The sequence below is a fragment of the Apus apus genome, chromosome 13 (assembly GCF_020740795.1).
Source record: "Apus apus isolate bApuApu2 chromosome 13, bApuApu2.pri.cur, whole genome shotgun sequence".
NCBI classification, from domain to species: domain Eukaryota; kingdom Metazoa; phylum Chordata; class Aves; order Apodiformes; family Apodidae; genus Apus; species Apus apus.
The window spans coordinates 1,261,673-1,275,792 of record NC_067294.1 but is presented as its reverse complement, the minus strand read 5'-3'; the positions used below and the strand labels follow the sequence as shown (position 1 = coordinate 1,275,792).

At 45.2% G+C, this 14,120-nt stretch overlaps 1 protein-coding gene across 2 annotated transcripts; it reads right to left on the bottom strand.

Annotated features, from left to right (window-relative positions):
- Nucleotides 1-539: 539 nt before the first annotated feature.
- On the bottom strand, nt 540-10,350 carry ZCCHC10 (zinc finger CCHC-type containing 10). Of its 2 annotated transcripts, none has more exons than XM_051631336.1 (4): nt 10,267-10,350; nt 6,787-6,948; nt 4,498-4,539; nt 540-2,329 (listed from the first exon to the last, which is right to left on the bottom strand). In XM_051631336.1, the coding sequence occupies exons 1-4, from the start codon at nt 10,305-10,307 to the stop codon at nt 2,062-2,064; spliced, it is 513 nt and encodes a 170-aa protein (XP_051487296.1). In that variant the 5' UTR covers nt 10,308-10,350; the 3' UTR covers nt 540-2,061. The 2 variants fall into 2 exon arrangements, with proteins under 2 accessions (XP_051487296.1, XP_051487295.1); XM_051631335.1 differs by lacking the exon at nt 10,267-10,350 and adding an exon at nt 9,402-9,984.
- Between the last annotated feature and the right edge of the window lie 3,770 nt (nt 10,351-14,120).

Here is a 14,120-nt window from a genome sequence, read left to right as displayed (position 1 = left end):
GGTTTCCTTTTGTCTTTATGAATGGACCCAATGTGGCTGCCTGAGGACAGCAAAGTAAACAGATGATGAAGGGACCAGCCCTCTGGATGTAACCACCAGCTTTAGGATTTAGTTGTCTAAGAATCTTTAACTTTTCTCTTATTGGCAGAGACAACTTAACAGGGAGAAAACACTTCTGTGTGGAGCAAGGTACTTCTGATGAAGCCATCCACACACAAACACCTGCAGCACTGAAGAAGCAAACGTCCAAGATGGTCCTACCAGGATGGCCAAGGAGCTTCTCAGCATGGAGCCCCCACCCTGATGGGACCCCCACAGAGATGTCACCAACAGCAAGCTGGCCACCCCCCGCTCCAGCCACCACACGTGGCTTGCTGAACTCTCCAGGTGGCCCTAAACCCTAGGCTATAGAAGTCCTGTATCCCACAGGGCTCCCACACAACTCCTAAGATACCACACTTGGATTTGCAAACGAACTGGACTACTATTTCATCATTCATTAACTTTTCCCATTAAATGGTACATTCACTCCAGAAGACTTATTTTTCTGGCGATTTTATTTACAGTCTGCAGAGTTTTCTGTAAAACACAGCGATGATTACAGACCAAAACACACAACATATATATTTTCAAACATTTAAATAATCACAGTTTATTCAAAAGTAATTCTACACACTACTTTTTCCATAAAAATATAAAAAATAGTTTAGTTACTATATTTTGCCTAAACCAAGATATTTAGGAATTCTTCCACATGTGATGTCCCCTCCCCAAAAAAGGGCACTCCAACAATAAGAAATTCAGGAGACTGCATCACAAATGAACATACTAATGCCAACGGCTTCAACCCACCAAAAGAAGAAAGAACTTTCCATGTGCAACCATGTTCTGCAGTATGTTTGGATTTTGCTTTTGCTGGGGCTGGGTTTTATTTTGCACTAAAGTGCCTGTCCCATGCCAGATTTCCACAGACACGTGCACACAATCAGACAGAAATACTGATTATCCTGCAGACCCTGGTGCCAGTCACCACGGATTGGTCATCTTGCATCACACAGCAATTTTTTGCAAAAATATCAAAAAGGTCCCTTTGGGACCTCTACTGAAAGGAGACTCTCTTTCTTACTGAGCATCCAAAGTAGCCTTATTCCTATATCCTTTAAAGTAGTGCCCATTTTTTGTTTAATAGTACTGGTTTTACTGACCATATTCTATATGGAAAGCTAATGGAGTTCTGAAAAACACCCACTCAAGCCCTTCTCTCACTAGGATACATTTAATTTACAAAAAAAGGCACAAAGATGGAACTCCCAAGCAGCATCAGTCCTAACTCTTCCACGGTGCACTGCTCCCCTTCCTTACCCAGCCACTGCTGCAAGAGACACTCTGTGTCTCATAGAACACCACAAACACATGAGCTAAGGAGACAGGAGAGCTGAACAGACCAAAGCCTCTGTACAAGCAGGATACTGATCCCTAACAAACAAACACTACCCAAGGTTCTATGTCGCAGTTAAGACTCGACCTGGAAGCATCAGGAAAAGCCATCAGAGAAAAGCTCAGCAGCACATAATACATTTGTTAACAGTGAGATGGAAGGCCCTCTGTGTGCCACATGATGCATTCAGGTTCAAGAATGGCAGTGCTCCCCAGCCAGCAGTGTGAAACTTCTGCTTCTGACAGCCTGGAGGGTTCTCTAAGTGGCAGCAACAGAGCAGCAAGCACACGATGCACAGCATGACCTGCAGCAAAAAGCTTTAGCTTCCCAGCATGTAAACATCCAGGTTTCTGGACCTTAGCTCTTATAAACAAATCTGATGATAGAGTTTTGAACTAAAAAAGTTAAATTTTCCATAAAAGGATAAACCACAAAAATACTCTTTCAGCAAGTCTCAACGTGCCATTTAATACCTTTCATGTCCTATGAACAAACTATGCAAAACATTTAGAAAGTTTTAGCAGTAGAAATGTTGACCAGCTGAACTGTTTGGCAACCACGTGCTCAGAACATCTCTGAAGGGTGTTATCATTCCCTAAACAACAGTTCTGCACCATACCAGGCTATTTCTTCTTCTTTTTCTTTGGTGGCTCATCATCAGAGCTACTGTCTGTGCTGCTGCTGCTGCTGCTGGAGGAACTAGAATCTGAATCAAACTCTGAAGAAGAGGAACTACTACTCGAGGATGGAGAAGATGAGGAAGTGGAGGAGCTCTCGTCACTGTCACTGTCATCAGAAGAAGAGGAGGTAGAAGAATCTTCACTGTCAGATGAGGAATCACTAGCTGAACTGTCACTACTGCTGCTGCTGGAACTGGTCACACTTTTTGATCTGAAAGGAAACAAAGAGACAGATGAGACCAGGCCTGCAAGAGACAGCACCCATCACACAGTGTTCTTTGTACTGTGTTGTAATCCAAAGATAAGTTATTTGGTCTGAACACTTCCAGGCCCAGGGAGGTGGTTGAGTCACCATCCCTGGATGTGTTTAAGAATCATTTGGATGTGGTGTTGGTGGACATGGTTTAGGGGAGAACTTTGTAGAGCAGGGATGATGGTTGAACTCCAAGGGGTTTTTCCTACCTGAATAGCTCTACTCTATGATTCTATTCTATGATCTAAGACAAATTCCCACCCTCCACCCCCTCCCCCCTTCTAATAACAAGCAAATGCATTTTGGCCATTAAGCATGGCAAAGTGGAGGAAGCTACAACAGCACTGCAGAAGAAGGTTCAGTCTGAAAGCTGGTGAGGATCCTGTTCACAGGAATGATGAGTGTCTTTACTGCCTTGGCTAACACAAGAGCAAGGCTGCAGAAGTATGAATGTCCTGCACTACTAAAGCTCCAGGGTGAAATTAACAAAGATCAGTTCCCAGGACTCCACTCCAACGAGGAGAGAAATTCTGGCAATGCAGAAGTTGGTGGAAGTTCCAGCAGTGATTTCACAGATGTCAGAATTGTACCCAGCAGAAACTGTTCTTAGATTACTGCTGGCAGAGGAACCCAAGTGACCTACCACTGCACAGTGCTCATGTTTTCAGGGTGGAGGAGCCGCAGTGGCAACAGTCCAAGATAAAGACAGAATTATGCACACAGCAAAGTGAATTCCTGTATCCTCTTCATATTTTTTTTAAATTAATTTTCATTTTTAGCCCTTACTGAGGCTGTTACCAAGAACAAGGCAATTATCTCATTAAGGCAACATGAATACTAAGAAAGCCCAATTAAATTCTCCCACAGATCTTTCTCCAAACAACACATACAGGTACCAATTCACCCCACTTCCCACCAAGTCAACCCAACAGCACTCAGAAATGCATTTTGGAGTATGTGCTGTCACCCCTCTCCCAAGACCTGCTGTCCTTTCTAATTCTACTGCAATCAGCTAACAACCCCAGGTGTTTTAAACATGCCACTTAAATCAAATCTACATCTCCAGCAGAACTACAGCTGGGTGCCTGAAAAAAAACAAAAGGTGACTGAAGACATGATTTTACCCTTCAGACAGGTAGATTTAGATGTGATCCAAGCATAAAATGGGCTTTCAATTAACAACCCAAGAATGGAGTATGGGAACATGCACCCAGAGAGTTCAGTGTCACCTGAGGTCACAAGATTGTACAACAGCTGTTCTGCCTGTTCCTGTTTTTCTGGTTAAGCCTGTAGCTTACTTATTACTGTTTATATCAAAACACACTCACACACACACTATGTAAAAGGTTAGTGCTCACTACTGCCAGAAACCTCACTTTTGCTTTTTTTTTTTTTAATCTGGAACTTATCTATTCAATGGCAATCCTTTGCTGAATTTTTCTGCATTTAATTCTTCCTGCATCATAATAAAAATATAAATAGCAAACTACCCAGAAAGGAATTTATATTGATGGATTTGGTGCTTGCATAAACACAGGATAACAATTCAATCCTGGGAGAGCTTTAAAATGTCAAGGAAAAAGTGACCAAACCACCTCCTCCCCAATAAATCTTTTTATTCTTCTCAGTTTTGCATTGGTTTAGAGCTCAGAGGTGAGTGGGAGATTAATTTCCTGGATTTTGTTTTTGTTTGAGATTGGAGGGGTTTTGTTTGGTTTGGGGGGTTTTAGATGCTTTATTTCATTCTCTAGACAAAGCTTCAGAGAAAAAAGGAAGAGCAAGATGGGCAGGTAGAGCAATTCCAGACCAGAAAGCAGGGTGCAATTCTTGCACAATTGCTTAAAATACACTTGATGAACTTCAGGCAGATCTAGGAGGATTTTTATTATTGAAGCAAGATCACGCAGAGATAGGACAATTAGTGAGAAGAAAAGCAGGGGACAAAGAATTTAGAGGTTTTGGACAGGGAGGTGTAGAAATTCTCCAAATGCCTGCACCAGGCTGAAGGCAGTGAAGTCAGATCTGTGTTTGCAATGTTGACTTCCCTCCACATCCCTTCCCAGCCCCCTGCTGCAATCCCCAGTGCAAGATCCCACCTCCAACAGCTGCTCAGTTTGCCCACATACCTTTTTTTCTTGGTCTTCCTTTCTGCAGTACTTTCTCCAGTGCTAATTAGTGGGTGGGGGGGAGGGAAAAAAACAATGGTTTTGATTAATGCAGCAGGAAAATTCAATAAACAGCAGCACAGTGGAGACGAGTTTGATGTTGGAAGACTGGTATCCCTCTGGCAGGGGGCCACACTGCCCAAAGGTCACTTGGCACCTATTTTCAGTCACTATTCAAACCAGAACAACAACAATACCTACAAACCAGGGAAAAAAAAACAACAAAAACAGCATTTCATCTCTAACTTCCCATGTTAAGTATGCTTTCTCCTGGTTTACTCCTTTCTTCATATTATATGGGCAAGAACATTTTGGGATGGGAAAAGCATACCAAAAAAGTTCAGTATGACCATATTTAGCAATAACTGAATTAACTGAAACAAAGGGTAGAATACTGAATTAATCTGGAGCTTTCACCATGTATTTAAAGCACAAAAAGACATAGATAAGCTCTTTATACCAATGCTTTCCAGCTATTTATCTCTCCAGTTCCCATGTATTCATACATTCAGTGGTTAAAGACATAGAAGAAAGTTTCTTTAAGAAAACACTACGAGTTTGTGGTGGCTTTTTTATAAAGTCTTTTTAATTCTCAGTCAAATGTACCAGTCACCTGCTCTTCCCAATCCTTTGCAAATACACAGCACATCATTCAAGCAGGAACAGACGTGTGGCATTCAAGTAGCCCCTCATCATATACTTACAGCACCCTTAATGTGCCACTGATGTGTGAAGCAGTTGTTATGTACTTTCATGAACCAGGAGACTTTTGCCTCAACTGAAACCTATTATTGGAAGCCATCTTAGATACACAGAACTAAAAGTAACAACTGCAAATATATTTCATTCAGAAATCAGACAGCAGTCTGCGTGGAGAAAGACTCCAGAAGAGACTCCTCATGTCTAATTAATTCAGCATGTGTGCAACCCGGGCTGCCAAGCACAGGTCTGTGCCTCCCTCTAGTGTTCAGCCTGTGGATCAGGACAGAAACTGGCCACTGCAACCCTCTGAAGATCAGTCATCTGCTTCATGAACCTTGGTGGTCTCTCCCGGGGCACCACACTGTCTGCAGAACCATCGTGATGACTGAGGCATCTGGTTTTGGTTCCATGCAGTATCATCACCAAGGAATTTGTGTCTTCTCCCCTGTCATCCCCTCCCAGCTCCCACTCCAGGACAGGCAGTGGGCTTTGCTGACACCAATTAGAGGAGCCTCTTCAATGTCCATCAGAATCGTGGGGCCAATACTGGGCAAACAGAGGGATCCTGGAACAACTGCTGAAGTGAGTCAGTGCTGAAAAGTCTTCTATGTTCTTGTAAAAAAGTAAACATTAACCTTATTAGACTATGTTTGCCTTCTGGTTAATGATTCATCATCAGATCTTTAAAGATGAGGATACAAATACTCAGAAGCAGACCTGTAGGAGACAACTCTGCAGGCAAGGAGTAACCTTCCAAAGCAAGCCATGCAAAACGTCCAAGCCTGACCTAGGAACCTGCTCTTTCCATGAAGAATAAGCTTCATCCCTGAAAGTGTAACATTGGCACCTAAGGAACTGGATGCCTCATGACACAGTTAAGGAGCTTCAGAAAGCTTATGATTATGCAACCAGTATGAATCCAGCCCAATTTAACCAGGATGAAAAACTGTTCCCACCTAAGTCTTCCCTTTATGAGCTGATTTTTCACCCCACATGCCCCTTGCACCGTGGGGTGTTAAGACTTACAGCTCAATAATCTCCCCTCCTGACACACTGGACAGGCCTCCAACTCTTACCCATTAAAATTACCCTGCACACACACACACACACAGGCACAATGGGCAGGTGACAAGCTAGTTCACCCTCAAAGCACTGTACTCCCATGTTAAACTGCAGAATTCAGCAGAAATAGGGCAGGGAAGAAACAAAGAAATAATCTGTCTTAAACTCAATCTTTGTCTTAAAAGTCTTGAGTTTCTGAAGAACTCTCCTAAATCCCATTCCCAAAAGGAGCCAGTTTTAGAGCCTGAGCACTGCTGGTGTCTTATCTACAACACCAGGGGATTACAATTGCTTCAGAATTACTTACTGGATCAAAATTAATTTCAAAATCAAACACTTTATGTCACTCTGAATACAAGCTGATAGGCTTCCACTGAAGTCAGGATCTCAGCACTCTGATCCATTATTCCTCCTCTGCTGTCACATCAGGCCTCTCTGCCCACACACAAAATAACCTTCTCATTAATAAACATTTTTTATTCTTACCTTTGTTGCAGCAATAGTTGCTTTTCTTTTTCTTTAAGAATTTGTGCTAATTGGGCTGTCCTTGAAGGTCTATGCAGGTATTTTCTCTTCCCTGTACATTCATAGGTCCAATGTCCAAACTCTAAACATTTCTGACATCGCACATGCTGCTTGTTTGCCTCCCTGGAAAAGTGCAGAATCACTTAAGTGACTGATTCCAAATCTCTTCTACCTATTGAAAAAATGTGTTTATCATACAGATTCTTAGCAGTGTGTGTAGTTACCATTAAACCAGACATTCATGAATGCCTTAGCTGTTGGGAGTTTTCAATCAGGACAAGAACAGTAACAGAATTTAGGCAAACACATTTCCATTTAATAAAGCATTCTCACAACAAGTACTTATAAAAGAGAACAAAGAGAGACTTTTCCTCTGTTCCAGAGCTTCAGCTTTAAGTCTTCTTCTGCTAAAGCAGCAAGTGCTGAGCTATGACATCAGCTGTCACCATGCTTATCAACTGTGCCTGAATCCCAGTGTATCCCAGCTGCTGGTCAGCCTGCCTTGCACTCTCCAGATCCTGTAATTTCCCACCCCTTCTAAAACTGTAAACAACTTCAGCATTTTGAAAAATGCTTCTAGGACCATTCTCTGCCAGCCAACCAAGATTCACCCTATCATCAAAATCACATTTTGATCAGCCTAATTGGTGCAGCTTTTAGCATGACAGAATTGTACAAGAGTTCCTGGGAACGATTGCACTGTGTACAATGTGTTCCTGTCCAGTAATTGCACATGGTTCTGGCCTGGGTCAGGTAATTATCTTGTAGAACACTGTTAGGTAAAAGCAGGCAGCTTCATTTCCAAATCCTAGGATTTAATATAAGGAGCAAACAACCAAATTCTCACAGACAGTCTAGGATTCTGAGCAGCTAAACCAGAAATTATCTTGGTTGCGGGTTCTTTCAATTTACCAAGATTAATTAAAGCCTGGCAGAAGGGTTCATCATAATCAGGTTCTGGCTCCCCTTATGCAAGGTAAAGCAAGCAAGACTTCACTTGCTGCTCTGTACCATCCAAATATCTGAAGTTTTTGGTGAGCATTTTACATCCAAACTTCAGTTTTTACTCTGTGGTAAAATCCCTTGATCATTTCTAGAAGCCAATTAAGGGAGAAAACTCAGGTTTTCATATTCCAGCTCCTACTCCACTACCCTGAAGATTTACAACAGCTGTTTTGCTCTCTGCTCACAGGACCCTCCTCCTTTACAAATAAGGAAACTCCGACACTGGTCACACAACTTGCTCAAGGTCAGAACCACACATTAGTTCGAGAGCTAGGACTGGGATCAGGATCTGTAGCTCCTGTACAGTTCACCCCAACTGCTGTAACTTATTTCCACTTTCTGTAATGTTTTCCAAACATCAAAATCCTAATTTTTCAGGGCCAGCCCCTCTAAACTATCTAAAGGTAACAGCCTTGGCTTAACTAGGAGGAGGCCTCTAAACTGCCCAGTTGGTATTCAGAGAGCATGAAGCATCAGACCAGCAGTGTCTTCCTCTCAAAAGGAGTGTTGCTTTTCAAGTCAAGGTGTGAATTGCTTCTCTTTCAGCTCCAGCCTTTGTGACAGTCCTACTCTAACTTGAAGGGAATCTTGCTTGGAACATCCATTGCTTTTTCAGTGCAAAGAGTATTTGGCTTCATAATACCTGCAGGGGGGCTACAGAAAAGCTGGGGAGGGGCTTTCCACCAGACAGGGCAGTGACAGGACAAGGGGAATGGTTTTAAACTGAAAGAGGCAAGATTTAGTTTGGACATAGGGAAGAAATTCTTCACCATGAGGGTGGTGAGACCCTGGCCCAGGTTGCCCAGAGAAGCTGTGGCTGCCCCATCCCTGGCAGTGTTGAAGGGCAGGTTGGATGGGGCTTGGAGCAGCCTGGGCTGCTGGGAGGTGTCCCTGCCCATGCAGGGGGGTTAGAACCTGATGGCCTTTAAGGTCCCTTCCAGCCTTCACCATCCTGTGGTTCTATCATCATCTAGCCTGAGAAACATGGATCAGCACTAGAAAACTAATACAACCTGCAGCCTACGCTGCACAGTTAACTCAGACTTGAACAGGAAGCAGGACATCTAGCAATGAAAACAACCCCAATGTCTTTGAAGGGTTTGCTTTGCCTTGGACTTCTGGCTCTGCCACACAAGTTACACAGCAGAATGATGATACTCCCTCCTCTTCCATCCACCTACTAACCCAAGAAGGTGAATTTTTTTTTTTCCTACTTCAAACTTGCCCAGACCTGTCTCCACAGGAACAGAATGGAAGTTTAAAGCCACAATCATGTAACTCAGTATTTCCAGGGTTTTAGTACTACTCACATGACCAGGGCTGACAATTCTATGCAAGCTAAAATGACAAGATCAAGCCCTAAAAGCAATATAAGGAATTGCCACCAACACAGGTCAAAATAACTCAACAACTACAGATCCATAAACACCAAATCAGCACTAACAAGTTTCAACACTAATGAAAACAGACACTGATGACCACAACCTAGGAGCCAAGACTAGCTGGGGTACAATTCAGCACAGGCCCACCAAGCACTTGAGAGACTTCACAAGAACTGTAAGAAATCATACCTTGACTCCTCATAAAAGAGGAACTTGAAAGAAAAGTATTCCATGAGTACTCTGAAATTCCAAGTAACATTTCCTTGGAAAATATCAAAGAAATTATACTGAATAATAAAAAAGAGAATGCAGGTATTATCAATATTCTGACTCTTAATGATCACACGAAAAACCAAACACACTCCAAAAATTGTAACACAAGATATAAATTATTCTAGGGATGAAAAATAAACATCCAAATCAACAAACTACAGAAATGCCAACACAAGCAATCCATGACAGTGAGCTACAGCTGCTTGCTGTACTTTACATGAAGGAGCAAAAATGTTGGCTTTCCCTCATTTCAGTGTCGGGTAATCAGGTTCCTTAGGCACTGGGAAAATTATTTCAGTGCAGCAGCCATAGCTGAGTAAAGGCCGCTTTATCATTTTTCTTGCCTCTCTTTTACGGTGCAGTAAATATACGAACCCCGAACTTATGTTTTTCTTAACCTGACGGCTCAGAAGCCCAGGCTGCAGCTCCGCGAAGCCCGCAGCACAGGCCGGACACCGAGACCCACGGCCCCTCCAGGCCGCCCCTGCCCAGGGCGCTGCCAACACCAACCGCCACGGTTCGACCCCTCCCTCCCCTGTTCCACCACCCCGCTGGCACTCCCCTCACGGCACCCCCGCCCCATTTCGGCGCGGTTTCCTCACAGACGAGCGCACTGCCCGGGTGCAGAGCCCCAGCCAGGAGCTGTGCCCTCAGGGAGCGTTCGGCCGGACTCGCGGCTGGCCCTGCTCCGGGCCCGCAGCCCCCTGCCCTCAGCCGGCTGCCCGGCGGGCCTCCCTTCGCTCCGGCTGACCTACGGTCCCCCCGGCGTCCCCCCACTCACGCCTGTCTGCGGGCGATGAGGCGGTGCATGGGAGTCGCCATCTTAGCGGCCCGGCCGGGAAGTGAGGCGCGTGCCGCGGTGCATGCCGGGCCATGGCGTCCGCCGCCCCCTCCCATTGGGGGACGGAGCGGCCACCACAGAGAGCGAACCCTCCTGCGGCCAGAGCGGGCGCGCCGGGAGGGCCGCGCTGTCCGCCTCCTCCCGCCTCGCCTCCTCCCGCCTCAACCCGGCCCGGCCCGGCCCGGTTCCTGGGCCCGGCTCCCGGGCCCCGCGCTGCCCGCCCCGTGCAGCCCGCTCCCGCTGGCCTCTCCGCCAGCCCCGCAGCGCTGGGACATGGCGCTGCGCCCGCTGTCCCCTCAGGCCCGGCCCCCGCAGCCCCCGCCGCTGCTGCTCGCCTCCCTCAGCCAGAGCCCTGCAGTGAGCCTGCCTCTCCGTTAGAAACTTGTATCTTTTTTTTTTTCTCTCAGAAGGGATATGTTTTAAATACCTGAAACCAGCAGCGGAACGGCCTGTAACGGAGACAACCCCTCCGTGGCTGTGCGCGGCGGGGCAGCGGCTGCTGCGGGCTGGATGGCTGCGCTGAGGTGAGGAAGGGGGGGTGACTGATCCAGGCCTGTCCTGCCACGGGGCACCCCCCGCCCCGAGCTGCTGCAGCCCGCGGGCAGGCCTGGCCGCAGGGTGACACCGAGGGGATGTCCTGAGAAACGCGGCTGGCTGCGGGTCCCTGCTGCAGCTCCCGCAGCGCTGTTGGCTCTGCCAGGCGCGGGGACGCAGAGCAGCACCCCGGGCAGAACAGGGAGGCTCCAAAAACGTTAGAAGCAGCTGGGTTTCAGAAAGGAATAGTTTTAACTCCTGATCACTCTGAAATGACTAGCATATTAATTTCTAGCATTCAATTTTTTTCTACCCCACAGCGACAGGAAAAGAAATCTCAGTTCAATTGAGAAGATTGATTCTGCCCCTGGTCTGGGTGCATAACCATGCTCCATAATCAATTAACCATGAGTCTCAGGGCCTGAGGATACTGCTAGGTCGTGCTTGTGTTGAGCCAATGTGTTCTATACTTAATTGTAAGGAAATGCAGTTCAGAAACATCTAGGAATCATAGGACAAATTCTTTCTTCCACTCCATTCAGCCCAGGAGACTCTAGTCTCCCAGCTCTGCCAACAGCAGCTGGTATTTTTGGCTCCTACATCATCTCCTTACAGTCCTTGGCATGGGAGGAGAGGTCTAGGGGTAGAAAAAAAGAGGAGCAGTGGCTGGAGCTTTCTGACAGCCCATATCTGGCAGGCAGCCCCCTGGGGATCTGTGCCAGCTGGCACAAGTAGAGCAGCCAAGATCCTGGATGTAGGGAAGCAAACAATGTGGCTTCATGTATTGGCTTTATGAAAGCTCATTGTTATCCCATGGGATCAGTTTTAAAATGAGAACTTATATTTTGTGACAAAGATCCTCAAGGGAACACTTTTTAGTGCTGAATTGCAGTTTCTCCTGCTATTAGTATCCTGGGAGTGTTTTACATCCAACCATTTCCAGTGTTAATTCAGAACCATCCTGTCACAGGGACAACTGATGGGCAATAAATGGGCATTCCACTGGACATTTACATTCAGTGAAACAGATGAACTGTTACTGATCTTTAGTAGCTTAGTATCAGCTGTGGAGTTCTTTGAAATGTGCTTCTTGTGAGTTAATATTGATTTTATTATGCATAATAAAAATACATCTTGTATTTCCTTCAGTTCAGTAGAATCCAGCTGTCCTGGTTGGATCATTTCTATGTGAGGAACTGCAGAAACAGGGCAAAAGGCTGAGAAAGGCTCCCAGTTACCTCAGGACAAGGTACAAGGCAGGAACATGGAACAGCACAGTTAGTGGAGAGAAGAAAGAGGAATGTAATAGTAGTGAGAACAGAAGGCTATACAAGTTTATATTTTAAGCAATTCATACATGTATTAAAAATAGATGTCACATATAACACAGCAATAAATATCTGATGCTTTCAGGCAATGAGTATTCCAAGTCTGGAATGAGCAGGCATGTGGCATGGAGCTGCTTCACCTCTGGTGGTGCCTGATCCAGTCACAGCCAGGAGGTACCAGAGCCAGAACTTCCTGCTGTGTCACATCATATTTACAATAACAGGGATGGCAGCAACATCTGCTGGGTACAATGGCACCAATTAAATACCACACTGGGAGGGGAAGATGCAAAGGGATTCTGTTAGACATAAACAGCTCATCAGGATTAATTGCCATGTGACTGATTATTGAATATTCTGGTAGTTCTTGTCTCTAAACTCTGTAATGGTAACATCTGAGGCTGGTGGCTGGGCCTGCATGTGTCACATTTTCTTCCATATCTGGCACTTCTTGGGGTACCTCATCATTGTCCTGTTCTGATATTAATCCTGTCTGGCTCCTCAGCTAAATTCTGATGGTTGATTCCTGGTGTGTGATAAACACAGCAGAGTTTGGCTTCAGTATTTGAATTTTGATGTCTGGCATCTCACTTTTAATGCAGAAAGCAAGTCAGAAGAGTTTCCTATTTTAGGATTGACTAAGAAAATTACTTTAAAAAACAAAAGAGCTAAGAACAAGGCTTTATAATAATCTGTGCTGTATAATAAATTCCTGTCTGATGATCTTTTTTTTTTTCCTCAGTATCACTTAAAATCTGTGAGGAAATTACACACTGGTAGCAATAGCTGCACTCAACAACACTGGGTGCTTCTAGCACCTCTGCGACTCTCCTGATGTTAGAGCAGCAGCAGGACAATTCCCTACATTTTCCAGTATAGCAGGATTTCTGGTGTCACTTGGAGTGTATGAGCTTCTCCTTACCCTTTAAAGATGTACTTTTTGTTAGAAAAATCCACTTTAAATCTTTCTACCTGAAAAGTTTGCAGGTGTTCTTGTGAGTTCCCAGGCTCCTGCAGTCTCTGTGTCACATCCAGGCCTTCCTTCCAAGGCAGTTCCTCACGGGAGGATGCGACTCCCAGACTCTCTGGCCTGAATGTGCAGAGTCATTGCAGAGCTCTGGCCGGGATGGGGGATGATTCCAGGGAGCTGCTGCTCACTGACCTGGCTGTGCCCATCGGTTCTGCCTCTGCACATTTGATTGCTATTTAAAGCTGCAGTGTCATTAACCTATTTCTGAATAGCTGGGCATGGAAATTACTTTCCAAAATTTGCTCCTCTCCAGGCAGGGAAGGAAGGAGGTCTGCTCGCAGGACAGGAGAATAAAATGAGGGAAGTTCTGAAGTTTTAGTGACCCCAACACTGAGCTGCCTGTGTCAGCTCCTCAGAGACCTTTCTGGCTGTGCTTTCAGCACCAGCGCTTTTCTGAGCAAACAAACTGCTTATGAAATGAAGGTGTTGCACTATTGAAGGGTGTCCACATGAGCCTGGAAACATGCTGACAGAGCTTGCTTTCCACAGCTTGGGAAGAACCCAAGGAAATGGTTAAAGCTTCATTGCCAAGGCTGCTGGCTAGTGCCAGGTATCCAAAACTCTGATCAGTCTCCCAAAATGACATGCAATTAAGGAGCTGATAGTGCTAATGGCTGGACAATAATAATGATAAACTGGCAGTACCACAGACAGTGTCACCTGCTGGTTTTTACGTGTACATTCTAATTTTCCCCTCTAGCTTTCTTGCAAAGCAGAGCCAAAGAGAAACCAGTCACATAATGTATTCCATACTGAAAATAATTACCAATTAAAACAGAATTAAAACTGGACATAGAAATAATAAGTTAAAACCAAAACCCAACCAGAACAACCAACCTACACTGGCTACTGAGCTCCTGTCAAGCTGTTAGTGTTTTCAGCATCAGAGACAACCAAAAGTG

Excerpts from the sequence above, each read along its gene's own strand:
- ZCCHC10 (XM_051631335.1), bottom strand. The coding sequence starts at position 9,445 with ATGGAATACTTTTCTTTCAAGTTCCTCTTTTATGAGGAGTCAAG. Across the intron at positions 6,949-9,401 it reads CTCTTTTATGAGGAGTCAAG|GGAGGCAAACAAGCAGCATG; the intron begins GTATGATTTCTT and ends GCACTTTTCCAG. Across the intron at positions 2,330-4,497 it reads AGGAAGACCAAGAAAAAAAG|ATCAAAAAGTGTGACCAGTT; the intron begins GTATGTGGGCAA and ends GTTTCCTTTCAG.